Below are 27061 nucleotides of genomic sequence, written 5' to 3' on the forward strand. Positions count from 1 at the left end.
ACTTTACTGCGTTGTGATGAGCGACTGTGCCTTGTTGACTTGTGAACAATGTACATGGTCGATGACCAAATTGTTTATCCTAAGAGCACAAATAGAAGGTCGTCCAACGTCATCAGGCTGAAGCACAGCCTTTCACGTGACAGATCTTCGGAATAGTTTCCCCTACTGGCCAGGGATCTGTTCTTTCTGTCAGCTGCGGAGATATTGTAGAGAATCGCGTTCCTACCCTTTTTATACAGCCCGAGTGACGCGTGCTAGTGATCACATCCTTCAACTTCCCGACCCAGACAGTACTGTCTCAAAACATTCCAGTCCAAAAGCCGTGGAAATGCAATAGACAGAAAAGGAGCAACAAGCATCGAAAGTTGAGCACAGCATATCATGGCAGACGAACAAGGCTCCCTCAATTGGCGCCTGAGCGCGCACCCCATCACACTCCTCACATATCTCACTTTCCGAATAGGTATGCTATGACACAAATCCCATGCCTCGCTGAATCTCCCTCAATCTCCCCGTATTTGGAAGAATATCGAACGACTAACTCCTTCCCAGGAAGTCTCCTGATGTATCTCTTTGGGGTGCTCTTTATCGGCAATTTCGTGCTGGTCTTCATCCTGACACTTCTCCTATTGTCTGTTGACTTCTACTACCTGAAGAACATCGCGGGTCGTCGCCTCGTCGGCTTGCGCTGGTGGAATGAAGTCAACACCTCCACTGGTGACAGCCACTGGGTGTTTGAGTCTGCGCCGGAAGGGGCACGGTCGGACAATAAGACGGACAAGCGCTTCTTCTGGCTGAGCATGTATGTTGCTCCCGCGTTGTGGATTGCTCTTGCGGTGCTCGCGATTGTCAGGTTGCAGAACCTTATTTGGTTGGTTACGATCGGTGAGTGCAAACCCTTGATTCCCACCCTTCTCCTAGAGATGTCGAGATGGACAAGGAGATCGAGACTTCCTTTGTGTCTGGCGGGTTCTAACTCCTATTTAATAGTCATCGCACTGGTTCTGACTATCACCAACACCGTGGCCTTCTCGCGGTGCGATAAATTCAGCCAAGCTTCGAGTTTTGCTGGCTCGGCCTTCCTCGGCGGTGGTCTTGCAAGTGGTCTTGCAAGCAATATGGTCGGACGATTTTTCAAGTGATTGCGGGGTGGTTATCGTGGACTAAAGGCTCTTCAACTCTTGATGGATTTGGCCGGCACTTAGCAGTCGGCGCCTGGGATCATACTCCGTTGATGTTAGCTATTTGGGCGCGAGAAAGAGAGGCGTCATTGAGGCTCGAGACCGCCATGGTGATGGGCCATGAGCATATTGTAGGTCATCCAAGAGGCGGGTCGGTGGTCGTTATAGGGATTTTCTAGTCCGTTCGCCATGCCAGCGGACAACAACGACAACATCGAGTCAACAGCAGCACGGCAATCTAGCAAGACAAGGTGACGCGCCTCCATACATGAGCCAATGTCTATGTGAAGGTTGTGCTGGAATCGAATCTTCGGCAGAGAAAGTGCATGACGCCAGACCTGAGATCGATGCTGAGATTTTGCCATTGGCATCAAATACCATAACGTCACACATCGACCAAGAGCTTCAGGAATGTCAGCCTTGGAGTCATGGCTATACCCACCTGCCTATGTACCTATATTGACTAGCCATTTATGTACGAGTATGTCAAACCACTTCACGTCCAGCTAGCAATCCCATCGTGCCGCGCAACACCACGTCCACGACGACGATGCGTCGATGCTGAACAAAATAGTCTGTGATATAGGGCTGTGATCAGTAGAGGAGTGCCCAGCGAGGCAGATGAGCATGGATAGATTTCCTGACGGTTATAGATTGACTGAATGATATTTTAATTCTTGTCTTTAATTTGATCTATGTAGCTGAATCAGGGCCACACAGAACGCTACTACACTACTACTGGCACACGTTTCGGTCCTCCTTCAATGCATCACCGTTCAACCAAAGACGCGACGACCCCATAACACAACCTCAGGCCTCACTCACACCTTCTTGCCATCCTTGTCGCGCTCCTCGGCCAACAAAACGGCCTCCATGCGTTCAAACCCCTTCAGGGCAGCACCATACCTGTCGAAAACCTCGGCATCATAGCCGTCGGCGATTCTCTCGACGAACTCGTCCTCACGCCAGCGTTTGCCGATCAACGCCTCGAACGTCTCGCCGCTCGCCTCGTCTCTCTCCACTGCCCACACGGCCTTGTACGCGGCGCCGAGCGCGCAGGCGTTCTCGCCCACGTCGAGTTTGTACACGCCCTCGGACCCGCCGAGGACTTGGCCCGCGACGCGCGCTATGGCGGTATTGCGTGAGCCGCCACCGACGAGGTAGATGCGGCGCGGTTGAGCGGGTAAGCTGGCATTGGGGGCTGTGACCAGGTCACGCGACCGTAGGCGGAGACTGAGGAATTGAGATTCGACGATTATGCGCGCATCCGAGTGCGGCGTGCCCGGGACGGTGGATGTGCGGGTGAGCTTGTCGGATGCGGCGTCGTATGAGAAGTGCCATTCGCCCACAGGGAGGTTGGGGATGATTTCTGGGCGAGGGAAGTACAAGCCTAGATGCATTGGTGCCGAGGAGGATTCTTGAGCGAGTGGTGGGGTGGACAGGAGGTGCTTGTCGAATTCTTCCCAGGCGTTTGGGTCCGACAGAGACGCGCTGGCATTGATGGCGTTGCGGACTTTCTCGCGTGCCAGCCCGCCATTCTTGTAGCACAGCATGAACATGTAGAGGCCGGCGGTGGTTGGGGAGTTGAAGAAGTGGGTAGACGGATCTGGTTTGTACTCTGATGTCGACATGAGGAAGGTTGTAGAGGTGCCTAGAGATACCATGGCGTCGTTGGAGCGAAGTGGTAATGCGAGAATAGTTGCAGGGTTGTCACCTGTCGATGCCACTATCGTACAATCCTGACTGAAACCATGACGATTCACAAAGTAGGAAGACACGGAACCGAGATGACAACCACCATCTTCAGGTACGTCTCCCAATTTCGACCGTAACGACTCAACACCCGCGGGACCAGCTGCTAATTCAAGTAATTTCTCATTCCATTTGCCAGCCTTAATGTCCCAAAGATTCATTCCACAGACATCCGAAATATCAAAAGGGGCGAATTTGCCCAAAAATATCGTCGCGATCCAAGATGACACAAGTGTAATTCTCACGGTCTTGATATATTTGTCAGGATATTTTCGTTGAAATCTAAGAATCTGTGGACCCGTAAATCGATGATGGGCTTTACTTCCAGTGGCAGCGGCTAGCTCAGATTCACTGCCCAAAGCGGCGTCGAATTCGTCGCACTCTTTTTGTGTGCTGGCATCCTGCCAGTTCGGACTGAACGGGTGAGCAAATGCCCCATCGAGTTGCGACTGTAATGATTTATTCGGGTCGAGTTGCGCCAGTATTTGCTCAGCGTCAGCATTCCAGAAAACGCTCCCATGCTGCATGCCTGAACCACTAATACCCTTGATTCGTGAAAAGTCCAGACCATCATCCTTCAGCCTCGTCAAAAGAGTATCAATTGCTTGTAGCCACAGGGCCACGGGGGCAAAGACTTCATGCTCAGCTTCATTGACAAGTACACCTTTGGTGACTTTGAAACCCTTGGAGTCTGCATCAAAGTCAAATTTGGCCTCGTGGATTTTCTTGAGACTGGAATCGACCACCAATCCTTTAAGCTGTTGAGTAGAAAGGTCGAAGCCCAAGTAAAGAGGACTGTTCGACATTATGCTATTAGACCTGTTTTTTTTCCGGAGGTGTATGTGACCTGTGCACCAGACAAGGCTTCTCCGTTGTTTCTCAATAGACGGCACCTAGGTAGTCAAGACTTTGTTGAAGAAATAATTCGGGCGTGATGAAACATGTGGAGAAGAACAACTCCAGACATGAGAGTGGTAGTCAGGAAGTAGAGTCGCATGTCGGGAAAGGATCCGGTGGTCATCTTGGCGGATGATATCAGCCTGAATCGTTTTGGGTAATACCACTTTCGGACTGCTGTACCAAATGTCTTTGGTAAGACTCGTTGTGCGGCGGTGCCACCTCAAAAGATAACGTAATTATTTCAATAGATGAAATACTCATTTCTCCTTCTTGGATTGAGCTGAGCGAGTCGTATTTCCGTTTGCATGATGCGCATGCCCATTGCTGTGAGCGTGGCCATGATCATGATCATGACCATGACTATGTCCGTTTCCGTTTCCGTTCTCATCCTCAACTTCAGGCTCAGGACTGCTTCTGGGACTTACATCCGTGGTGATAAAATCGCTGGCAAGTGTAGATGTTGTATCTTCGATGGGGACAAACTTGACACGAACTCTTCGAACGCCACGAACCTTAGACCCTATTCTCCCACGGACGGCATTCTCAATGATGTCGGTTTGCTCCAGGGTAAAAGTCTTGGGGACGGCCAATTCGATGTCAATCAGATAGTTCTGACCCGATTTGATCCCTTGAACGTCTCTGAGTTCCACTTCATGACCTAGCTGGACCGCTTCAATGCCCTTTTTTATATCTCCATGTAGAGCTTTGGTGGCTGCCTTCTTCACGGAAAGCTTGACTTCGTCATCCACCGTGACATCTGCGAGCTCCAGAAGGGCTGTTTTGGTATTACCCCATCCTGCGCGAATAACCATAGCAGAGATGATCAAACCACCAACAGGGTCGAGCCATGAAGCATCCGAGAAAACGTGTGCACCACCGATCGTCGCGAGTGCGACAATGCTGGTCAGAGAGTCGATTCTGTGGTGTACTGCGTTCGAGGCTAAAACGGATGATTTACGTTCGCGGGCGATCTTCATAGCTGGAGGTTGCCTCGTGTTAGCAGTGGAGTTCAAGCAAGGATCGGAGAGGGTACTCACTAGCCCTGTAGAGCCATTCCTTGACAACAATAGACCCTGCAGCCAGCCAAGCAGCATTGAGATTGGGAATGGTATGGCCCCCATGGCTATGGTTATGTCCAAGGAAGGAGAACAACCCATGTGAATGTTCCGCATGCTCGTGGGCGTGAGCAGCTGTCTCGAGGAAGAATTGAGTGTATAGAGCATCCAAGCCATTAAGACCAATACCGAGACCACCAAATAGAAGTAAACCGCTCACACCAAGGGCACCCAAGCCTTCAATCTTGCCAAAGCCACTGGGAAATCGATCGGTGGCAGGTTTCAGTGACCAGGATATTGTGGCCAAGGTCATGAAGTCGGACACCAGATCGGTCAAGGCGTGGAAGCCGTCGGCAATCAGTGCCTGCGAATGAAAGACATAGCCTCCGACTCCCTTTCCTATTGCCATACCCAAGTTGACAAACAGCCCGATCCTCGTGATCTTGACGCCTGCATCGTTCCTGTTGCTGGATGTGAGATATGTGTTATCATGACTGTGACCATGCCCGTGTCCGTGTCCATGGGAGTGCCCTGCATGGCTTCGTATTTGTGTCTGTGTCGACGACATGATGATCCTAGGGGCTAGGAGATGGGTATTGGTATGGGAGAGGAGGAGAGCTGGAGAAGGTGATCGACGGAGGAATATGGAAAGCGAACAATATGTATGCAGGCAAGTAGCCTGGTGGCGGAGGTTCATATGTAAATATTTAGTAACATGTTTATAATTGTATGATGGTCGAACTTGAACGTGAGAGTGACAGGACAAGTGTCGCGTGGCAGCGCGAATGGAATGCGTCAGCGGCATTTGGAGAGATCTTTTTGGGGGCTTGCGGGCGGCTGACGCGCAGGGAGGCTCAGCGCAGACTGCAGCCTCAGAAACAAGAGCAAAAGAACAGGGCCAGCAAGAGGGCGAAAAAAGATTCGGGTGCTGCAAACAACAATTCTTCCTGCTTCATCCCATGGTTGTGGTTGTGCTGATCCTTGGAACGACAGACGGATGGGAAGATGGCGCTGATACAGAGAACTTGTCAACAATGATTGACACTCGAATCTCTCGTGGATCACATCATCCAACTGAAGAAGAGCAATTAACAATTCTTTTCCGAATTCAACCTCACTAGTATAGAATTGTGGGCAAGGCACCAGGTACCGAGTACTGCCTGCTAGCTTCTTGTTTTAACCAGAAGGATGTCGCTAGGCGAGAGCCTGATGCCGAAGGAGCTTACAAGTATGTCATGCCCGGGACAGTTCGGAGTCGCTGCCGCCGTAGGGGCCTGGCCCTGGGTTCTAATTACCTACCTAGGTAAGTTGGTGTGCAAATGTACGAGCAAGGCACAAGATAATCTTCAGGTACACCTTAGGTAGCAGTCAACAATAGAACAGCTGTATTCGAATCTGTCTATGAATTGTCCGCTTCTTTTAAACTACATAGAATAACAAGAATGGTATAGCAACTCGACACCCTACAAGATTGGTTTCGTCGAATCACTCCGTCATTCCAGCTTCAACCTCTCCAGATCTTTGGCTGCCTCGTCCAATCTCTGTACCTCACTCTCAGCATCAATCAACTTCTCCTGTTCCTTGGCCTGTGTCTCCTTGCTCGCCTTGGCCCATCCAGCGCCGCTCATGATTTTCTTCTGCTTCTCGATCTTGGCCTTCGCATCTTCAATTCCCTTGTGGCGTTTCTTCAACTCGGCATCAATGTCTATCCGTCCCACAATCTTGAGATAAACCGCGGCATCGGCATTGATGCTCTGTAGAGCACAACCTGCTGGTGGGGTCGAGTCCTTACTGGGAGCGAGCACCTCGATTTCTCCTGCGTATTTGCCACCAAGAGATCTGATCGACGTTCGTTCAGTCGAGGCCGTCTTATAAGCCGAATCTGAATAGGTTTGAATGAGAATATCACCAGGCTCTTTGAATCCATACTGAGACAAAAGACTTCGAGCTCCAGCAGCAACGTCCATGATGAATTCATATTCCTGGGCTGCCTTAGGCTGGTCCAGGACTTCGGTGAAGGCTGGATATTTCGCAATCATGATACTCTCGGTAGTGTCACCATTGCGGCGAGGCAGCTTCTGCCACAGATGCTCTGTCAAGAATGGCATGATGGGATGCATTAGCAAGAGACCACCCTCCAGAGCAGTATATAGCGTCTGTTGTGCGGAGTGTCTCTCATCCTCTGCTGCCTCTGGTGTGAGAATATATTTGGAATTCTCAATGAATGTGTCGCAGAGCACATTGAACCAGTACTGATACAGGGTACCGGCGACGATCGAGAATTCTCGCTTCTCCATGGCTTCGTTGATCTCCTTGGTAGCTTGATTGAGTCGATGGAGAATCCACTTCTCTGCCAACGACTTGGGCTTGTTATCCGTGGGTTTGGCATCAGCCACAAATTTGTCCCCCAGTCTTCCTAGTGCGAAGTTGGTTGCTTGGTAGATCTTGTTGCAGAATCTTCTCTTCGCCTCAATCTCTCGGATATCAAAGGCAATATCACCACCTCCTGTGGTGTAGTTCACCAATGTAAACCGAAGTGCATCGGCACCACACTCTTCAATTCCTTTGGGAAACGCAGTTTTCTGGTACGTCTTCGCACGATCAACCTCGGCCTCATCCAAATTGCCTGAGTAGAGTTGCTTGTGAAGGTTTTCAAGTGTGATACCCCGAATAATGTCGAGAGGATCCACAACGTTGCCCAAGGACTTGGACATCTTGCGTCCTTCGGCGTCTCGGATGAGAGAGTGGCAGTAAACCTCGGTGAAAGGCACGTCTCCGGTCAGTTTGAGGCCGAGCATCACCATTCGAGCTACCCAGAAAAACAAGATGTCCCAGCCGGTCTCTAGCACTTCTGTGGGATAGAGTGTGCGCAGATCTGAGGTTTCCTTGGGCCAACCCAGAGTGGAAAAGGGCCACAGTCCACTGGAGAACCATGTGTCTAGTACGTCTTCGTCCCAATGTAGTGAAAACTTCTGGCCAGGAAATTTCTTCTCTGCTTTGAGCCGAGCCTCACTCTCATCATAAGCACACACCCAGTACTTGCCCTCAGCGTTATCGCTGGTTCCGTCTTCAAGCTCAATGAAATAAGCGGGAGCTCGATGACCCCACCAAAGCTGTCGAGAAATACACCAATCTTGAATGTTCTGCATCCAGTAATGGAAACGGCGTGACTCGGATTCAGGTCTGATGAGGATCTTTCCATCGAGAACAGCCTTGTCAGCCTCTTGTGCCATTTGACTCATACTCATCCACCACTGGGGTTTGAGAATTGGCTCAACCACATCTTTACTTCTCTGGCACATTGGAATCGTCATTGGATTGTCCTCCTGCTTGGTATAAAGACCCAGCTCTTTGAGTGCAGTGATGACTTCATACCGCACATCAAATCTCTTGTGACCTTCGTAAGGACCGGCATTAGCGTTCATCAAACCGTCATCAGTGAGAATATTGATGAATTCCAAGTTATGCTTCTTGGCTTTGTTGAAATCATTAGGATCATGGGCGGGTGTGATCTTCACGGCACCGGTACCAAATTCTCGTTCGACTTCTTCATCTGCGAAGATGATGATCTTCCTATCAGGCAGGAATGGATGAATGGCATATTTGCCAACAAGATGCTCATATCGCTTGTCCGCAGGATGCACAGCAATGCCAGTATCACCTAGCATTGTTTCGGGACGAGTAGTAGCAATCTCGATAAACTCATGACTTTTGAATCGGTCTGCTGATGTGGAGGTCTTGTGCGAGTCATCACCATTATCGATGGGATATTTGAAGTACGTAAGCACACCAAATTCGACCATCTTGTCGTACCCAGGCACCTTTAGTTTGGTCCGACCCTTCAATTCTTTATTGTCCACCTCCAGGTTGGATAAGGAGGTACTGAGTGCTGAACACCAGTTGACAAGTCGGTTGGCGCGGTAGATGATACCTTCATCGTAGAGGTCAATGAAAGATTTTCGAACAGCTAGAGAAAGGTTCTCATCCATGGTGAAAGCTTCTCGGCTCCAATCCATGGAACCACCAAGTCGTTTCAGTTGATTGGTGATATTGGCATGATATTTCTCTTTCCATTCCCAGATCTTTTCCAGAAGAGCGGAACGACCGATATCGTGTCGGGTTTTGCCTTCGAGCTTGTAGATCATCTTTTCCACCACAGTTTGGGTTGCAATTCCAGCATGGTCGCAACCAGGAATCCAGGCGGTCGTCTTTCCCTGCATTCTCGCGTGACGAATCATGGTATCTTGAAGGGCATTGGTCAAAGCATGGCCCATATGTAAAGAGCCTGTGACATTTGGGGGAGGAATGGGGATAACGAATTTGCCTTCGGGCTTGATGTTGCCGTCCTCTGTGAACTGAGGCTTGAAGTATCCTCTACTCTCCCACCAATCATACCTATCAGATTCGATCTTTTGGGGTTCATATGCATCGACAGCAGCAGGCTTCTTGATCTTCTTTTCCTTGACCTCTTTGGGGGCTGCAGTGGCGGGTGCCGCCTTCTTGGACAGTTTCTCTTGGAATTTGGCGAGCTTTTCAGCCTTTTTGCGGTCTCTTTCGACTATAGATTCAAAATCGTCAGGCTCATTGCATCACAGCGAACGGTAGCATGATTGGGAAGGTGTGTTAAGCGATTGGACATTGCAGAAGCTACCAGTCAATTTCGGTAGAGTATATAAAGTACTTTCCCAGTCATAACACCATGATAAATTGGCGCTCCGGTACTTGTTCTTCTCTCCGATAACTCTTTCGTTGCAGGGAAAGGCGGTCTCGGAACATGTCCAAAGCAAAGAGGCGAAAGAGCGTTGGGGCATCAATGAGGCGGATCGGTGGTATCTTGCGTACTTTCTTTGGCAGTCTTCTCCTTCCCTGCTTCCCCGATTACAGTCTGGCCTTTCTCGTTACCTTGCTGATCCTTGCCGGGGACATTCTGACCGAGCGAATCCGTCTTTGCGGCTTGTTGAACAGCGGAAGTAGTCTCGGAAGATACAGGTGGTGGGGGGCCAGAAGGAGAACCAGTTGGCTCACCGGCTAAGTGGGAGAGTCAGCCTTGATAGCCTAAGGAAAAGGTAGGGTTTGACCGACTGATATTGTGAGAGGCGGCGTTGAAGGCCATGTTGAAACGAAGTAGCCGTCTCCAAGCAGGAGGGCGCAACAGGAATGACCTGATAAGTATTTTCGCTGGCAAAGCCTTGCGGCGAGGGAGACGACTATTCTTTTATGAGGGGTTTGGGGGGAGGGCGAGCACTAGAGTTACGGGAAATCAAAGATAAATAGAGCAAAGTGACTCATAGGAAGAGAAATGAAGTGGAAGTCTAGTATCTCCTTGGGAGCAGTCATGGATGGCGCTGTGATAGTAAAGTGCATCCGGGGTAACAATTATGAGTCCGACTGAAGCACACTCCCTGCCGTTTTAGGTTCATTTCGCCGCCGCTTTTTTGGATCTTAATCTCAATGCCAAGACCTTGAGGTGAATGTGATGTTGAGCGCCTGAGTGGCATCGTCAGGTTCCTATGTGGACAGGAGGTCGAGGTCGAGGTCTTCTTGCTCAGAACAGTGAAGCTGAATTCAATTAAACTCTGGACATGGGAGTTGAGCGTTCCTCCGGGATACTACCTAGGTCAATGTGAACTTCCCTCTATGCTAGCTGGCCACCACTCCACCTAGACCTGTAGGCTGATGAATTTCAATCTATTGTACTCCGACCACTGCAATGCGCCTGCTACATTGCTCTGTCATGTCATGCCATTCACTTAGGTACTCATGATCACCATCCCGATCATAATCATTACCACCGTCATCAACATTTGTACCCACATCTTACAGGCATTCATGGCTTGCTGATGCCTTTCCACTGTTACCAGGGGTCTCGGGGACTGGCGTCTTGTTCTTGATCGGAAGCTGTATCGGATCTGTCCCTCGCCGTAGCAACAATGTAGTGATTTCTTGGTGCTGTTCTTTTCATAGCTTGATGCCGCTCAGGAATAGTCAAACACATATCTCCTTGACTCAAGAAACATGGTTTGTGTTCGTGGCTTGCTGTTGTGCTGCTGTTCTCACCGGTGCAAAGTACGCGTGTGCCATGGCTTCTTGGGCTGTAAGACGTTCCTAGAGAATTCGATGAGTAAGACATCAAGAATATGAAAAAAAAAGATGGTTACCTGATGGTCATATCGGAGAAGCTTGTCCAGGAAATCAATGGCTTCGGGAGTCACGAAGCGTTGATTGTCAGCATTGACAAAGCTTTGCCAGGGCTTCTTGGGGAATCTGCTCAAAATATCATCATATTGAGCGTCGAGTTCAATGTCATATCGGTCGAGATACTCAAAGAGCTCGTCCGTTCCAAGAACCTTTGCAATCTTGACCAGTTGATCTGAATTGCTGTTTCCATGGAAGAAGGGCTCTTTGCGGAAGATCATGGATGCAAACATGGCACCAAGGGACCACATGTCCAATGAGTAATCATATTCCTGGAAATCCACCAGGAGTTCCGGGCCTTTGAAATACCGTGATGCTACCCGCACATTGTACTCGGTGCCTTGGTGATAGAACTCGGCTAAACCCCAATCGATGAGTCGCAGCTATTGAGATGAATCGTCAGTGGGAACCAAATGTGCAGGACCTGGATAGACCTACCTTTCGTTTGGCATGATCGATCATGACATTGTGTGGCTTGACATCCCGATGCATGATGCCTTTACTGTGACAGAAGTCCAGGGCTTTTAGCAGTTCATTTATGTAAAACCTCACATCATAATCCACAAATCGCGGGTAGAGCGTGCGAAAGTCTGTATTATCGACGTTCTCGAAGATCAAGCTGGGAGTTTTGCTCTGACTGTCGCGCACTACGTCAAGCAATGCGACAATGTTGGGACCACCAGACAGATTCTGTAGGATCTTGATTTCGCGCTTGATCTTCTTCTTCTTGACGGGTTTGAGGACCTTGATGACACATTTCTGATAGTTGGCGACGTTAATGCCCTCAAATACTTCAGAGTATTTGCCTCTTCCTGGGTCATCTCTTTAGATATGTACTCAATACTCCGCCCTCGGCCATACATACCAATCTTCCTCACAATTTCATAGTTTTCCAACACACCCCACGATATGGCAACAGAGTCATAATCCCAGTATGTCCTGGGCATGTTTGCATTGACATCTGCATAAACTCGCGCCATGGTGGCGAGTGACGAGGAGCTGCTCGATTTTGGAAAATATGTAGATCAAGCAATCGAAATGGTCATGTAGTGGATGTTTTGTGCCCGCGACGGAGAAGGCTGGATGCGGATGTGGATGGTGTGCACACTGGATGGAGGGGGTACGATGGCCTCAGGCGCAGTGGTGAGCTTCGGAATGCGCACCAGATGTATGAGACCTGGGAATGTTGAGGAAGGGTGTGGGATGAAGAGATGAGAAAAAAGACGGGTGCTTGCTTGCTAATACTGGAATTGTAGTATAGGGTAAAGGTAGACGTGTACTGCCCGTTGTAGTGGTGCCAGTCCCATGGTGGGTGCGTCTCGATAGAGTTGGAGTTGGAGTTGCAGTTGGTGGGTGATTCACTGCCTGAGTGTGACCTAATAGCAGCAACATTTTGTTCTCCATTTGAGACTTATCATAATTGCCGCTTTAGAACAAAAATAATTCGACTCCCACTGGCAGTCTTCTTCTACAACTCCAGTTCAGACTGCGATGGCATTGATTGTCGCTCACACTTTACAACGATGACTTGAACTAGTAACCGCACAACAGTTATCCCATACAACATGAAATCCCTGCCCCTCTCACCCGTGGCGGCTCTCATCGTCACCCCTCCATTCAATCAATATGCCCTTCCACGACCTTAACGTCCCGTACACCACCAATCACTCCGACCTGTCCAACACACTCGCCTTCCATGCAGAGCTCGGCTACACTGTGGTCGCAGTCTCACTCTCCATAACCGGAAAACTGCCTCCTCAACCGCAATCTATTCCGCTCTCTGAACTCTCCATCCCCAAATCCATCTCAAAGGTCCTCACTCGCATGACCCTTACCATTTCTGATGCAACACAAAACCATCGCTTGGGCTCTTTTCTACCCCACTATGACCTCCTTGCTCTACGGCCTACCAACGAGAAGGCTCTTCAACTATGCTGTAACAGTCTTGACTGCGACATCGTTTCCCTCGATTTTAGCCAACGCCTTCCCTTCATCTTGAAGTTCAAGACCGTCTCCTCGGCATTGCAGCGAGGTATTCGACTCGAGATCTGCTATTCGCCCGGCATTTCACCCTCCCCTGCTTCCGGTGGGCATAGTAGCAACGATGCGCGCAGGAATTTGATCGCAAATGCTGGCTCTCTAATCCGGGCCACCCGCGGGAGGGGCATTATTCTAAGCAGTGAAGCCAGGAACGCTCTGGGCGTGCGTGGACCTTACGATGTCATGAATCTTGCTCAAGTGTGGGGCCTTGGTCAAGAGCGAGGGAAGGAGGCATTGTGTGAGGAAGCTGGCAAAGTGGTGAGACTGGCCGGCTTGAAGCGAACAAGTTTCCGAGGTGTGGTCGATATCATCGATGGGGGCGCGGTTAGTTGTGATAGTTCAGGAGCGACGACGACAGCATCTACCTCTGCTGCAAACAAAACCAAGACTCCCACGGCGAATTTACCTGGAACGGCTCTTGTAGGACCAACTGTCCCGCGATCAAAGAAGGAGGCAACTATTCCCATCTCGATTCCCAATGGTTCAAAACGGAAAGCATCATCAACTTCACTCAATGGCGGGACGATCATGGACCCCACGCAATCAACAAATCCAACCACCCCGAACACCGAGGACGACCAACCACTTTCTAAACGTGAGCAAAAGCGACGTGCAAAGAAAGCGAAATTCGAAGCCCGAGAACAAATCCCCTCCGGGAGTTGAGTAGATTCCCGCAGAGGCTACGACATTAAGATTGTCCCCGACATGAAACGCTGAGGACTAGGCAAAGGAGAGTTAATCTCTCTTACTGTATCTGAGGTCAGGGTCTCACCTAGCAAGAAACACCCAGGCGGTAATGTGGGACCTCGTCCCAACCCGCGGCTATAGTCCATTACAGTGCTATCCACAAGGGATGGACGTATTCTAGACAGGGCCAAATTCTGGTACTTGGATAGCGAGTGGCACTCAGCGGTCCAGATACTCTCGCTCAAACGGCCAGGTCCATGTTCGTTCGTAATTCAGTTTCAGCTCTGAGTCTGAAGTGGATGTGCCAGATCATCATTATTATGGCCAGAATATCGAATTTGAACACGCACAATACAAACGACATGACCTGGAATTGCGCTGTTGCTACTTCGATAGATAGCCAGAATACGGGGTCCTAGATCACGTTACAGACATGAATAGTCCCTCAACACCGGAAGGAAACACTACAAGGCGTGAGACGTGATTCAGTTGATCAGGATTGGAGTTCCGCCCTCGTCCAATATGCCCATCCACCATATGTCAAACCCAGCATCTCTCCTCTGCCAGACATCCTCTAGTAACTTTCGGACACAATGTATTGATGAAAGCCGAGTCTTGTGCGTCGAAATGTTCGTCATCGACCGGAGGAAGTCTCGATCCGAAGACTCTGTGACCCATTGAGCGGCTGAGAGAATTGGGAGCGAACACACACGCCAAAGTCTGCTCTGAGCAGGAATATGCCGCAACAGCGTGGTGGTCGACAGAGCCAGCCGTAGCAAAATCTCAGTTGTAACTTCGCCATCGTTGAGCAAGCTGACACGTTTCCGTAGTAAACGAGGGCAGAAATTGTACAGAGTCAATAGAGAGGACAGCCGATAGGCCTCTGCAATGTTGTCGAAATCTGTAGGACTGTGGTATTCTGAGGTGTTATCATGCGGATTACGCTCCTCGAGGCACGATTGCCCGAGGCGACCCCATTCAAGCAGGCATGTTTCAACATGATCAATTCTTTTCTTGACGTCCCTTTCATTGCTTCCTCTCCTTAATTGCCTCGCGATTGTCCCGACTGTTGCAACAAGAGGCATCAGATTTCCCCAATCGCCGACTAGGGGATCAATTTCGGTACTGGCCCCGTCTTGGGCCGAGTAAGGCACCCCTGCCGTCCACAGCGCGTATGTGGTCGATGATGAGAGAGCGTGGTCTTCGTTGTCAGAAACAAAGCTCATCAGCGTCCCGAACCAGCAGAGGAAGTTGGTCAAGAACAGCGGGACTTTTATTCCACATTTGATGGTGTGAAGCATAAGCCTACTCGCGGCAAGGAGGTGCGGTGAACTCGAATTTGCCGCATCAAACCAGCACTGTAAGCGGAATCGTCAGCAAATGGCCGAGGAATTATAACCAGTACCTAGGCTTTCTCGCTAGACACGACTTGTCTCTGTGGTGCCTAGAAAGAGTATTGCAGCTAGCATCTCCACCGAATAGGCCTGTTGGCGAGCATCCCTCTGCATCACCTTGAGGGCAATGGCGCGGTACTGCCATGCATACGCCATTTTTTCGAGATACGCTGCTGACATCGACATGATGGCGAAAGTGAGGGCATCACTTTGAAAGAGATATTGCTTAAAATTCTCGCCGAAAGGGTTTGTCGGCCCTTCCATGATGGGGAAGCTATTGGCCATTTTGTCAAAGTAGTGGTCAAGAAAGTATTTCCTACGACTCTGTTCGGAATACTCGTTATGGAATCCTGGCCATGGGACCGATGTAGACGCGGTGAGGGTGTACGGCGCATTGAGAGCTTCATTTTGTTCTTCTCTCAGCCTTTTGCCGCCTTCATCGCCGACATCGCTGTTGCAAACATTTACAGCTATAGGGAGAACTGGTAAGTGTCTGCGAGAAGGTGATGGCTCTTTGGTGGGTGAGATATTGCTCCTACCTGTCAGATCATCATCCACCGCGGCCCTGCTGACTGAGGCTTTGAGATTCAGCCTCCTCTTCGCCCTGGCCGAAGGCCCCTCGACGAAGGTGAATTTTCTTGCATAGCCGGGGCATACGACATGTTTGTCTACACATTGCCTACAGCTAGTAACGCCTTTGTCGCATCGGATATGACGCCTCCGACACCCTTCGCAACCTGAAGGCCATTAGCACTGAGACGCTCCATGACAGCATTCCTTCAGTAGGTGAACTACCCTTACCTCCGTAGACGCGACGGAACTTAGGTGGAACTTTCGTGCCAGGAACAACCAGCATCGTGGAAGGTCAGTCAAAAGGGTTAGTAGCAACCGCGTTGTGGGAATGGACTTACGAGCATGGGATTTATTGCAATTGTCCAGCAAGATCCAAAGGCTAACGACTGAGACTGATCAAGCTGCCCACGCAAGCTTATCAAGACGGGGGGTTACAGATTCACAATCACCACCCATCTGCCGTGTGGGCACAAGTACGAGAGGGAAATGGCAATTTGCTGGTTTGGATAAGACGGCCTTATCGGTCCCGCCTCCTTCTTGTGGGGAAGATACAGTACAGGTGGAGCTTCAGCTAGGAGCCACCTATCTTACTTTGGGCATTTTCGAGTCAAGACACTTGCTCATGCTCGGTCTGGCACCGAAGCACAACTCTACGAGTATCGCCCGTGGTACGTCCCATAGTGGAGGCCTTTGTGCTTAACAAGACTTGTCACGGATTCATCTGCCTTCTTCAGCTTAACAAGAATCCGAACCGCCGACTACCTTTCTTAACACCATTCTCGTTCTCACACATTGATATTTATTCACGGATAATGCAGAAGACCCACCACTCCTCAATGGTCAGGATGCAATGTCTGAGTGTGCTTGCTCCGTACAAGATGATTCAACCTACCTCTTCCACTCCCCAGTCACGGTTTATATCTAGGTTAATACTTCGAGAGCTTGAGAGTCAGCCGATTCAAAGAAGACTTCCACAATTGTTATTTTCAAGTGCAAGGTCGAAATAAAAAAAAATCCAGTATATCGAGGCCGGTGTAGTCTCTATTTTCAGCTTTGTCGACTAGATAGAAGGGAGTCTGCTAGCGCGGCCGCTACCCACTTGACCATCCATAAATCCCCGACTTGTTGATAACATTATCTGCCCATCAGCTCGCTACCTTTCAGGATCTCAATTCCTCTAGTACTTCCAATTACTACGCGTGCGATTTCGCTTCCCTTCTCAGATTCCGGTTATTCTATTGCTAAACCGTTTGAAAGTGTGCGCCGATAATCTACTGGTCTTCTCCAAGAATCTCTCCTCGATTGCTTTGGGAATCATGAGTCCCTTATTTCCCCGACTTTTTGCTCCAACCTCGAATTTTATGGCCATAGAAGTAGAAGACAACAGGAATCGGGACCATGACCGTCGCGAGACATCCAAGAAGTGTGCCCGCCCATTGTATTTTAAGGTTGTTGAACATCTGGTCGGCGAACAATGGGAATCCTGCGCCGAAGAGTGATCGAAGGAGACTGTTGGCTGCAATGGCAGATGCCGCGCTGGTCAGATAACCCTGGTTAGTTTGATTGTTGTTATAGCTGTAAGTTTTGAGAGACGACTTACAACATAAGATAAGTGTCAATAATATAGTTGAAGCACTGAAGAAAAATGCATAGGATCCCAAATCCAGTCACTAATCCACTGGCGGCGGGTGCCATCCAGTGGATCTTATTAGTATAGCCTGTCCAACCAAACCAGAAGAGACCGATAGCGAAGGTAATCGCGCCAACAATGACTGGCGGTAATCTCCATTCCGGGATCTGAACTCCGTGGTTCAATGCGAGTTTCTTCTTATATTGAACTTGGTCGATCATGATGTAGATACCCCCGCATAATTGGCCGATAATGAGACTAATAAATGGTAGACCACCGATACCCTCGTCCATCCCATGTACTTGTTGGAAGACGATTGGGTATGCTCCCAGAAAAAGGTAGATTAGTCCGTAAATAAATGACATATATATCGTAATAAGGAAGATAATAGGCTCGGTGAATAGTAATCGAAGCGGGCGAGAGAAATTTTGCCTAACAAGATCGCGAAAGTCAACTTCGATCTCTTCCTGCCGAGCATGAATAGCAAAATTCTTAGTCTCCCGACGAACACGTCCGGCTTTAGCAACAAGGATAATAGGGGCGTAGCTTTCCCTTATAAAGAGGGTTAAGACTGTACTAAGCCAGCCCATGATAGACGCAATATACATTGTCCATCTCCATCGGAGGTGACTATCGGCAATAAAGCCACCGACAAAGGGCGAGGCGAAAGGGCCTATAAATACAGCCATAGCAAAAGCGGTAATGGCGATTCCTCTTTGACTATCGTCGTACATATCGGCGAAGCAGGCTGGGACGATCGCTAAAGGCCCGGCGGCGAAGAAGCCGCTAAAGAACCGGGTCAGCATAAGGGTTTGGTAGTCCTTTGATGTAGCGGCGGCAACAGCAAAGATAGAAAACCCGAACATAGAGATCATTAGCGGTAGTCGGCGCCCCGTAAGCTCAGAGCCAGGGCCCCATAGAATAGGGCCGAATGCGAAGCCTAGAACATATAAGGAAACACCTAAGACTCCGACTTCACGTGAGACATGGAATTCGTGTGATACTTGGCTGACAGCGGAGGAGAATATGGCGCTAGAGAAGGACGCGACGAAGGTTATGAAGGCTAACATCATAGACTGACTGATCCTGATCTAGGTTTAGCCAGAAGTTATGCCCAAATAGGAGGAAACTTACTTGAATCCAAATGGCCAGTTCTGGGGATATTGGGGATCATCGCATCCTTCAAATTCAACAACGTAAGAATCCCTTTCGTCACCCTGGGGAAAGGGTTTCCCGGCTCCCATTGTTGTAACAGTCGTTAAAGTGGTAAATGATCGTTGTCTTCCGCTTGCTGATGATCCTTGACCAACGGTGTACAGGTGCTGAGTCCGTGATCTACTAATTCGCTCCAGCTCCAAAGGGTGGAGCTGGCTCTGTGACTGAGAGGCACTGATTGTATACTAAATCTCACATCAGTAGACCGTAAAATAATCACAGTTTCACGATTGATCGTTTTTCGTAAAATTCTTGAAGAGACACACTGACATGTGAGTTTTGAGGTTCCATTGTGTTCGAACTCGTTGAGCCTCTCTCGAGGTCCACTTCCCTTGGAGTGAAGTAAGTCGTATTCTCATCTCGACTATTGATGGCATCGACTTCGGCAAGGATAAGGTCTTGATCTAGACGATCCATGATTGCTTTCTAGGGTTATTGGTGTTGAAGAAAGCCAACTTATGTCTTCTCGTTCTAGAGTTGTGCTCTAGGGGTGCATCTTTATGGCACTAGGAATTCTACAATTGTGATGAAAAGCACGGCTATATGGCACCTACCAAGCCACGGATATTCGGATCTGACGTTTTTCACCGTCTAGTTCTACATATCGGTATTGATGGAATGATAGCGGAAGCAACCCTGGTAGACATCAAACTTTGTCATACATCGAATCATCGTCGGTTCCGTTGACACTGCAACCTATCCAGACGACTCAGGAGTTAGTCACGCCGCAGCCATTCCGCTCAGTCCGTCGCAGTTGATGATGCTCCGTTGTGTGATTAATTTTCTTCTGCTAGCCGCTTATCTAGCCAAAAGATAGCATTAGGCCCTTCCACAATTGGTAGGGAGTCAAGGGCGAAAGTGAGAGGCACAATAAGTTGAGTTACGCATACATTCTATCACATTACAACCTCTGAGGAAGGATCGGATAGTCTTTATGGAACTTTTCATGTTGCGGATACCAATAGATCTTGAGAGGACGATATCAGAAGAGGGTTTAGCGTGGCTTGAGAGAACTGAATGCAGGCATGACTAACTGGATCGTTAATAGTGGAGCATTGCTGAAGATACTCGACCCACCCTGGCTTCTGATGTATGGCAGAGGAGCATCCTGATGATCCATTCCGAAGACTGTTTCTCTGATTTATTCATCAAGTCGCATACCCACAGTCGTCTTGTCTTGTTTGGGATTCGTAGGTGCTTTTGCCACGCCTGAGAGCAATCTGTGCAAAAGCCAAAAAATCCTCAGATAGGATGACAGTGTTGAATAAGCACCCGTACGAAACTTGGTTCATGGTCTCTAGCGATTGTATGCCGCGAGAATAGGGTGTTACATATATACATCTACAAAACTCTGCAATTTGAAATGTGGAGGTTGAGCTCTCAAATCCTTCATTGCCGTATAGTCAACGATTAACTACTGACCTCGATTGGTTCACACTATACTTTTATGTGTCTATTTGCTGGATGACCGTTTTGAACGAAATTAGTGCTTTTATGGATACTAATACCCTCACACACATCGTCCCTTCATCGGCTTCCAAAAGACAGTTTGTGAAAAGAGTTTTGAAAGCCTGTGATCGGTGCCGCATGAAAAAAGCGAAGGTCAGTAATTTTGAGCTTTTTGGTCTCTCATAGCTTACTCTTACTGTTAAAAGTGCGATGGCGCAGGCCGTTGCGGCCGATGCAAGCTCGATAGCGAAGTATGCGTGTTTGGGCAGCGCACCAAATACAGAGATAAAGCCTATCCTAAAGGGTACGCGATCTTTTACGCTCACTTGATATATATATATATATATAAGTTGTTCTAACCCACTTTAGATATGTAGAAATGCTAGAGAGACAACAAACTCAGCTTATATCAGGTGTACAAACACTGTACAAGAAAACTCAGAGTAGCCAAGGCTGGACTGGAGCTCCTCTCCAGCTGACAAGAAATGGACACCCTTTGACACATGACATTCTGGAGAGACTAGGAGTATTACGACAGGATAGTCCTACGCCAAACATGACGGATGAAGAGGATCTGTATGATTTACAACAAACGCCCCATACTTGTGATGCCGGCTTTCTACAGCGAGCATGCTCACAGTGCGTAGAAAGCTGGGCATGGATGCAAACATTCGACTTTACTGCCCAGCAGAGCCCCTTTGAGGCATCGTCCTCTCTTCACGAAGCTGGCCTTCATCCTCATAATCAAATTTCCTCTGACCCGAATTCAAGGAGCTTCTGCTTATTCGGCTCACAAGCAGATGCTCTGACAATGCATTTCCAGTCAGGTATGGAATGGAAAGACAGCATAAATTCATTTAGCCACAACGACTTCTTTCACGTTGCGGAGAATCATACCCACGATCTTTCAGCTTTATACTTGAATATGACTCAAGATCAACTACTGCACAACTCAATCGGCGTTGGCGCACACCGAACAGCTTGCGCGGTACAAGGCGACATTAGCTTTATCAATTCCTATTAAAATTTTGGTAGATTGTGTGACAATCTTCGTAACTGAATTTGCTGTCACTACAATTTGACTTGAGTGACCTATGATATGGAGGTGTAAATAGAAACCGGATTTAAAGTCGAGCTGATTGTGATACTAGAATGATTGTGACTATCCGATTCACGTCGCGGCAAAGGATTTTTGGCCCTCTATTCTTGTTCTCTCACGACTTGTTTCATTAGGGAAGTTGGAAAAATGATAGTGAAGCAGAAAGGGCTCCCGCTCATCATTGGGGTACAAGTGAACAACCATGTATGCCAGATCAATGCGCTGAATCGATTAGATCGTCCCTGGTATGGCAAACGGTTGATCATGGCAGCGCCTAGAGATCATTGCATTAGAGATTCTGCGGTTGAAGTTTCATTGTTCAAATTCTCTGCCAAATAGACGGACCGTGCACGCCAATTTGCAGCAACTAGCAAGAAACATTGAGGTCGATACCAAACTTCGTGTCGTCCTAACGGGAGCTAGAGGCTTTGTCAGTGCTCATTTACCTCGCACTTGACCGATAAGACCCCAGCGGCCCTGCTTTTGACCTAGAGTTCTTAAAAAAGGAGTCACAATATCCACCTTTACAGTGCTTCTCTTGCATCGACCGAACGAGGACTTTTGGAATCAGTCTAAACCGAATGTTCAGACAAAGAGGCCACCCTCGGAAAACGTATGGTGCATTGAATCGTTTGTCAACACGAATGACGGCAGAAACCAGGTACTTAGCTCTTTAGGTAGTCTTTCCGCGCTGCAACCCACCTGTCGCACACTTTCCGCCCAACTTGCACCGAAAAGACCCGGCATGCTTCAGCCAATAATGTTGACGCCCTTAGCATCCCCAAAGAGTCTAGTGTTTGGTGGTGGAATTGTGGGATTTCACTGCCAGTGACCTTAAGCCTGTAGCCGTCGAGACCTTGACGTCCATAACAGTCATTGCGCACTTCTCTACTCCTACTGCCATGCATCACTTCCCGACTGCGTAATTTCAGTCGTAATGTCGGACTCGCGTCATCGTGGTCGAAAAACAATGGAAGAAGGTTAAACACCGCAGCTTCAAATGTATGGTGTCGATTAATTCCATCGCTTAGTGGTTACGTCGTTTCTTCCCTAATCGACTTCGTAAACTGCAGCCGCACTCTTGCTGCGAAGCCTGTCATCAGTGTTCTTGATTGGTAAATGTAGCCCAAGCGGGTTTGAATTTTGTATAAAGGCATTGCAGCTCTTCCGTCCGAGAGCAGCACAAACTCTTCAGTTGAGCATTGGAAGCAATTCTGGGCAACTTCATTTCCCTCCTCGAGTGAAAATGACCGTGCCGAGAGACATCACTCTCGCGAATATTCGGAGTCATCAGGGTGATCCTTACGTCCCTTGCAGCTGTACTCTACATGACACCTATGGACCACAGGAGGATCATCTAGCCCAAACCCTTTCCGAAGATGACGTTTCGAAGGAGCTGGAACGAGAGAAAACAATTGCTGAACAGCCACCCATTCCGAATGGTGGAATGCTCGCATGGCTCCAAGTCCTTGGCTCGTTTTTCCTATTCTTCAACAGCTGGGGCATTACCAATGCTTTCGGGGCCTTTCAGACATACTACAACTCTCCCGGTGGGCTTTTGCCTACAGTTTCCAACTCGAATCTCAGCTGGATTGGGTCATTGCAAGCATTTTTGATGCTGGTGGTGGGCATTATCACAGGCCCTTTGTACGACGCAGGCTATTTCCGTCACCTCTTATACTTCGGATCTTTCCTCGTTGTTTTTGGCATGATGATGACTTCGCTGGCTGGCAATTATTGGGAAGTGTTACTGGCTCAAGCTGTTACAATTGGTGTTGGGAGCGGCTGTTTGTTCATTCCATCGGTTGCTATCATGCCTCAATACTTCACCACCCGCAAAGTGATTGCAACTGGCATTGCCGCTTCCGGGTCCGCTATTGCTGGGGTGATCTATCCCATTGTCTTCTATCGTCTTCAACCACAGATTGGATTTCCATGGACTACTCGAGTACTTGGTTTCATGATGTTGGCCACATTGAGCATTCCAATTGCAGTTATGCGTGTCCGAGTGAAGGCAATCGGAAAACGTTCCATATTCGACAAGGCTGCCCTCAAAGAGCCGCCATACGTCCTGTTTACAATTTCCACATTCTTTCTTTTCGCTGGTACTTATATCCCATTTTTCTATATGCCGGGTTATGGTTTGAGTATTGGGATGGATCCAGACTTATCTTTCTATACCATCGCCATGCTCAATGCGGCTTCTACGTTTGGCCGACTGCTTCCAAGCTATATCGCGGACAGGGCTGGTCCATTGAACGTGATTACGCCTTTCACAATAATTACGGCGATCATCGCCTTCACCTGGACAGCGGCACACAACTTGGGTGGTGTTATAGCCATATCCCTGTTATACGGTCTATTCAGTGGAGCGTTGGTCTCTCTTCCCCCCAGTACCATCGTACACCTGAGCCCCAAGCTCGGAGCGGTTGGAACGCGAATGGGTATGACCTTTTTCATATCTGGACTTGGTCTGTTAGCTGGGAACCCGATCGCAGGAGCTATCCTTGGGTCCGACAACACTGGGTTTTTGGGAGTTCAATTGCTTTGTGCCTGCTGCGTATTGGCCAGCGGCATCTTGATGGTCGGCAGCAGGGTATTCAAAGCGGGAGTTCATATTGGCGTGAGAGTTTAATATCACATTTGTAGAGTAATCTGGCAGCGTGCCTACGGTATCACCACGTAGAAACAAAGTTTTCGATAAATCAAATGAAAGTTTTTGGATATCCATCCTGTCTGGATTGTTAATTGAGTAAAGATCTACAAATATCATCAATAGAGATCACCGTTGCCAGAACCCGCCAAACTATTCCCTATACCTATGGAGCTTTTTGCTGAGCTTTCTGCGGTTGTTGCTTGGAACAAAGCCGGATTGAATGAGTTGTCGCCCTCTACACGTCCTACACTTCGTCGACTTGACCTAAATGTCAAAATGCCAAATTTCAAGTCGAAGCAGTATTCGGCAGGAGTTCATTCCAAAAGTGACCGAAGTTTACTGCAGCCAGCTGAGATGTCGTCTACTCCCGAACTCTCAATTGAAGACCACAGCAAATGCCAGATAAATCATTGCTGGTTACGACGAGTTATAGTCGCCAGTCTGATGCGGGAGGTTCTCAAGCGTCAACCTTCAATCGAACGCAATATGGAGAGCGCCTTGAAGGAATGTCACGTCCAGACTACATGGGCAGAAAGTCGAAATCTCGTTACCGAGAGTTCAGTCCTGTTCGTGCAGAGACCGAACTCTATGTTTGCCTAGTTAGTAAGCTCAATGACCACTATTTCTCTTGCTCAAACCTTAGGCCATTGTCCTTTTATTCGTAAACTCTACTTAATAACATCCAATCATATGACACTGGAATGTCTTTGCTCACCTCTTCAAGGTGTGGGAATTACTGAGCCTACCATAATTCACTCAAACTCATGTCGACAGTCATGATAGAGGATCAGGCGCTAAGATTTTCGACACACTATCTAGAAGCTCAACTTTCATTTGAATCTAGGCGGTGCTGTTGATCGTGTAGGACTTGTTCCACTGCCTTAATGGTACTTTTGCTTTATACAGCTCGTCTATCTCGACAAGGGAGCGACCCTTAGTTTCGGGAAGACAAAGGTGGGATACCACCAAGACCACGATGTTACAACCGGCGAAGATGAAAGCTGCCCTTGCACCTAAATTGCCCGCGTCGGCTGCGGTGATTTGTGGAACGACAAATGTAACAATTAATGAAGTTAAATTCGACCAGAAAACGCTCCATCCCATAGTGTACTCGCGCAGGTTGGGTACGGCGAGTTCTGCCGGAGCTAAATATGAGCTTCAGGAGGTTAGCAAGTACGATTACAAGCCGAAAAGATGAGAGGCGCCTACATTGACCCGTAAGTCAAGTTTGAGAAAAAAGAAAACGTTATAAATGACCCAGCGAGAGCTGTTCGTCCTGTTTGGAAGTCTAACGATGTAGTTGCCAGTGAGCCAATGATGACGTTGAGTAACAGCAACGTTGAAACGCCACATATCACAACTGGTCGTCTTCCAACTTTATCGATTAGAATTGATCCGCATATCTGCCCGAGCAACGAAAAACATGAGATGAGAATCGTGTCCTCGAAGGGCTTTCCAACTCTGCTTTGGACAAGTATCACCGTTGAGTACAGCTGGACAAGTACATAGCCTGATATGATGGTAAAACTTTGATAAGAACCGGCGATTAGTGTCCGTTTAAGATTATGCCGTCGAAGTATGTCCCAAAATTTGGCTTCGCTGTGACTCGTCTTTTGATTTGTGACTGCTAGCTTGATCGCCGCAATTTCCTGTGTAACAGCCTGTTCGTTTCTGCCTCGCAGGATCATGAGGACCTTGTGCGCTTGGTCATACTCACCACGGGAAAGGTGCCACGCAGGTGAATTGGGGACCAGAAAAGTCAACAAACCAATAACAAGAGGCAAAGCCGCTTGGACCGAGAAAGGAATTTTATACTGCATTTGACTAGGCAGCTTCTCAGTGCTCCACACCAAGGTAGTTGCGAGAATGCTGACAGCAGGCCATGTGGCAACAGCTAACCCAACTGTGCGCCCACGAACGTGACTGGGCACCAGTTCGACCATAAACAAAGGCGCAGCAATCGTTAAGATACCCAACCCCCAATCTAACGACCTTAGCTCAGATTGTCTCATTTTCAACTCCTGGAAACTTACAGTTCAAAGTCCTGCCACTGACAACTGCAGCCATATCTGGCGCAAAGAGTTGGAGGAAAGAGCCTGGCGTGCAAAACATGAAATAAGCAATTAACAAAGTATTCTTGTAGCCACATCTTTTTATACACAATGGTGTACAGAAAACCGCCAAGATAGGACCAACAATTGGTACCGAAACTATCAAGCCTAGGTTTCTTGCCTGCAAGGCATCAAAGTTATGATATCTCCATAGTGATAACTTAGAGAAGATGTTGAATCTTACGCTGAATACTGAAGGTTCGGGCCCTTCTTGATACTTCTTGATGAACATGGGGAGGGAGAGTAGAGGCGCTAGAATCGAGCTATCAAAACCGCAAAGCACCATAGACAGACCAATGATAAAAACTACCAACACCCATAAGTGATTCTTCATTTCTCAACGTCCCATCAGCAGAGTTTTTGTTAGCTTACCATTACAACCGAGGCGTAGGTTCACCCGTTGAAAGACAGGTGAAATGTCTGCGGTTCGAGGAGAAGCTGAGCAACTAGAGGCGGCACCAACGTTAGGCGTGTCGAGCGAGGAGTCTGGACGCAACGCACTCATCCTGGTAACTGGAAGTGGATGAGTTTTCTCTCTCTGTAGTTGGCAGAGGATAGAGGACTCAACTTTATGTTCAGCCAGACGCCTGGACTTGCAGTAAAAGATAGGGACGGCTGTAGTCTGTAGGCTTTCCCAGTGAACCAATAGAATTGAGGAGACTGATATCTGAAAGAGGGCTAGCGGATCTTTGGCGGTCGAATCAGCGTCGTACCTAGCATCGCTTGTAAAATATCCGGTGAGGGCCTCATGTTCGGCAACGTCACTAACCAACCCTCTGCTACAAGGCATTTCTTTCTTGTTCCGACACTTTCGAGAAATTTTGGAAGGTCACTAAACACCCAGCCAGAATCAAGCAATTTTCAAAAAGTTTGAAGGTCTAGCCACGTTGCTTCGACTTTTGTCAGCATTCGTTGTGAACCAACCACATTTGTGCCAATTCATGTTTGCGAAGCCTCTTTCGCCCCGCCAGGAGGCTACCGTGACCCAGCGAACGATTTAGCCGATAGCTACCGTGACTTTTTTCATCCGAAGGCGATACTAGATCCCGGATGTATAATTTCCTTCCAAGGCTCCTCGAGGAAGGACGAACATCCAAGTAAGCATCTCATTCTCGGAGGAACGA

At 48.5% G+C, this 27061-nt stretch overlaps 9 protein-coding genes across 9 annotated transcripts; 3 read left to right on the forward strand and 6 right to left on the reverse strand.

Annotated features, from left to right (window-relative positions):
• Positions 1 to 381: 381 nt before the first annotated feature.
• TVP23 (Golgi apparatus membrane protein tvp23) lies at positions 382 to 1142 on the forward strand (the record flags this gene model as incomplete). The annotated part of the gene is made up of 3 exons (XM_064852453.1): positions 382 to 463; positions 553 to 885; positions 991 to 1142. 3 exons carry the CDS (start codon positions 382 to 384, stop codon positions 1140 to 1142), a joined length of 567 nt encoding a protein of 188 aa, XP_064701428.1.
• An 860-nt stretch (positions 1143 to 2002) lies between these two features.
• Positions 2003 to 3739, reverse strand: LTR84_008911 (uncharacterized protein; the record flags this gene model as incomplete). The annotated part of the gene is made up of 1 exon (XM_064852454.1): positions 2003 to 3739. One exon carries the CDS (start codon positions 3737 to 3739, stop codon positions 2003 to 2005), a length of 1737 nt encoding a protein of 578 aa, XP_064701429.1.
• Positions 3740 to 4090: 351 nt separating this feature from the next.
• LTR84_008912 (uncharacterized protein) lies at positions 4091 to 5456 on the reverse strand (the record flags this gene model as incomplete). Its single annotated transcript, XM_064852455.1, has 2 exons — positions 4091 to 4812; positions 4871 to 5456. 2 exons carry the CDS (start codon positions 5454 to 5456, stop codon positions 4091 to 4093), a joined length of 1308 nt encoding a protein of 435 aa, XP_064701430.1.
• A 925-nt stretch (positions 5457 to 6381) lies between these two features.
• On the reverse strand, positions 6382 to 10001 carry LTR84_008913 (uncharacterized protein; the record flags this gene model as incomplete). Its single annotated transcript, XM_064852456.1, has 3 exons — positions 6382 to 9446; positions 9731 to 9916; positions 9971 to 10001. 3 exons carry the CDS (start codon positions 9999 to 10001, stop codon positions 6382 to 6384), a joined length of 3282 nt encoding a protein of 1093 aa, XP_064701431.1.
• An 893-nt stretch (positions 10002 to 10894) lies between these two features.
• Positions 10895 to 12063, reverse strand: LTR84_008914 (uncharacterized protein; the record flags this gene model as incomplete). Its single annotated transcript, XM_064852457.1, has 4 exons — positions 10895 to 10993; positions 11047 to 11466; positions 11522 to 11895; positions 11949 to 12063. The coding sequence occupies 4 exons, from the start codon at positions 12061 to 12063 to the stop codon at positions 10895 to 10897; spliced, it is 1008 nt and encodes a 335-aa protein (XP_064701432.1).
• A 646-nt stretch (positions 12064 to 12709) lies between these two features.
• Positions 12710 to 13786, forward strand: LTR84_008915 (uncharacterized protein; the record flags this gene model as incomplete). The annotated part of the gene is made up of 1 exon (XM_064852458.1): positions 12710 to 13786. One exon carries the CDS (start codon positions 12710 to 12712, stop codon positions 13784 to 13786), a length of 1077 nt encoding a protein of 358 aa, XP_064701433.1.
• A 509-nt stretch (positions 13787 to 14295) lies between these two features.
• Positions 14296 to 16060, reverse strand: LTR84_008916 (uncharacterized protein; the record flags this gene model as incomplete). Its single annotated transcript, XM_064852459.1, has 3 exons — positions 14296 to 15168; positions 15235 to 15941; positions 16006 to 16060. 3 exons carry the CDS (start codon positions 16058 to 16060, stop codon positions 14296 to 14298), a joined length of 1635 nt encoding a protein of 544 aa, XP_064701434.1.
• A 1042-nt stretch (positions 16061 to 17102) lies between these two features.
• On the reverse strand, positions 17103 to 18651 carry LTR84_008917 (uncharacterized protein; the record flags this gene model as incomplete). Its single annotated transcript, XM_064852460.1, has 4 exons — positions 17103 to 17352; positions 17378 to 18347; positions 18485 to 18498; positions 18542 to 18651. The coding sequence occupies 4 exons, from the start codon at positions 18649 to 18651 to the stop codon at positions 17103 to 17105; spliced, it is 1344 nt and encodes a 447-aa protein (XP_064701435.1).
• Positions 18652 to 22416: 3765 nt separating this feature from the next.
• Positions 22417 to 23805, forward strand: LTR84_008918 (uncharacterized protein; the record flags this gene model as incomplete). Its single annotated transcript, XM_064852461.1, has 1 exon — positions 22417 to 23805. The coding sequence occupies one exon, from the start codon at positions 22417 to 22419 to the stop codon at positions 23803 to 23805; it is 1389 nt and encodes a 462-aa protein (XP_064701436.1).
• Between the last annotated feature and the right edge of the window lie 3256 nt (positions 23806 to 27061).

This window comes from Exophiala bonariae (assembly GCF_035927105.1).
Source record: "Exophiala bonariae strain CCFEE 5792 chromosome Unknown scaffold_34, whole genome shotgun sequence".
In the NCBI taxonomy this organism is placed as follows: Eukaryota; Fungi; Ascomycota; class Eurotiomycetes; order Chaetothyriales; family Herpotrichiellaceae; genus Exophiala; species Exophiala bonariae.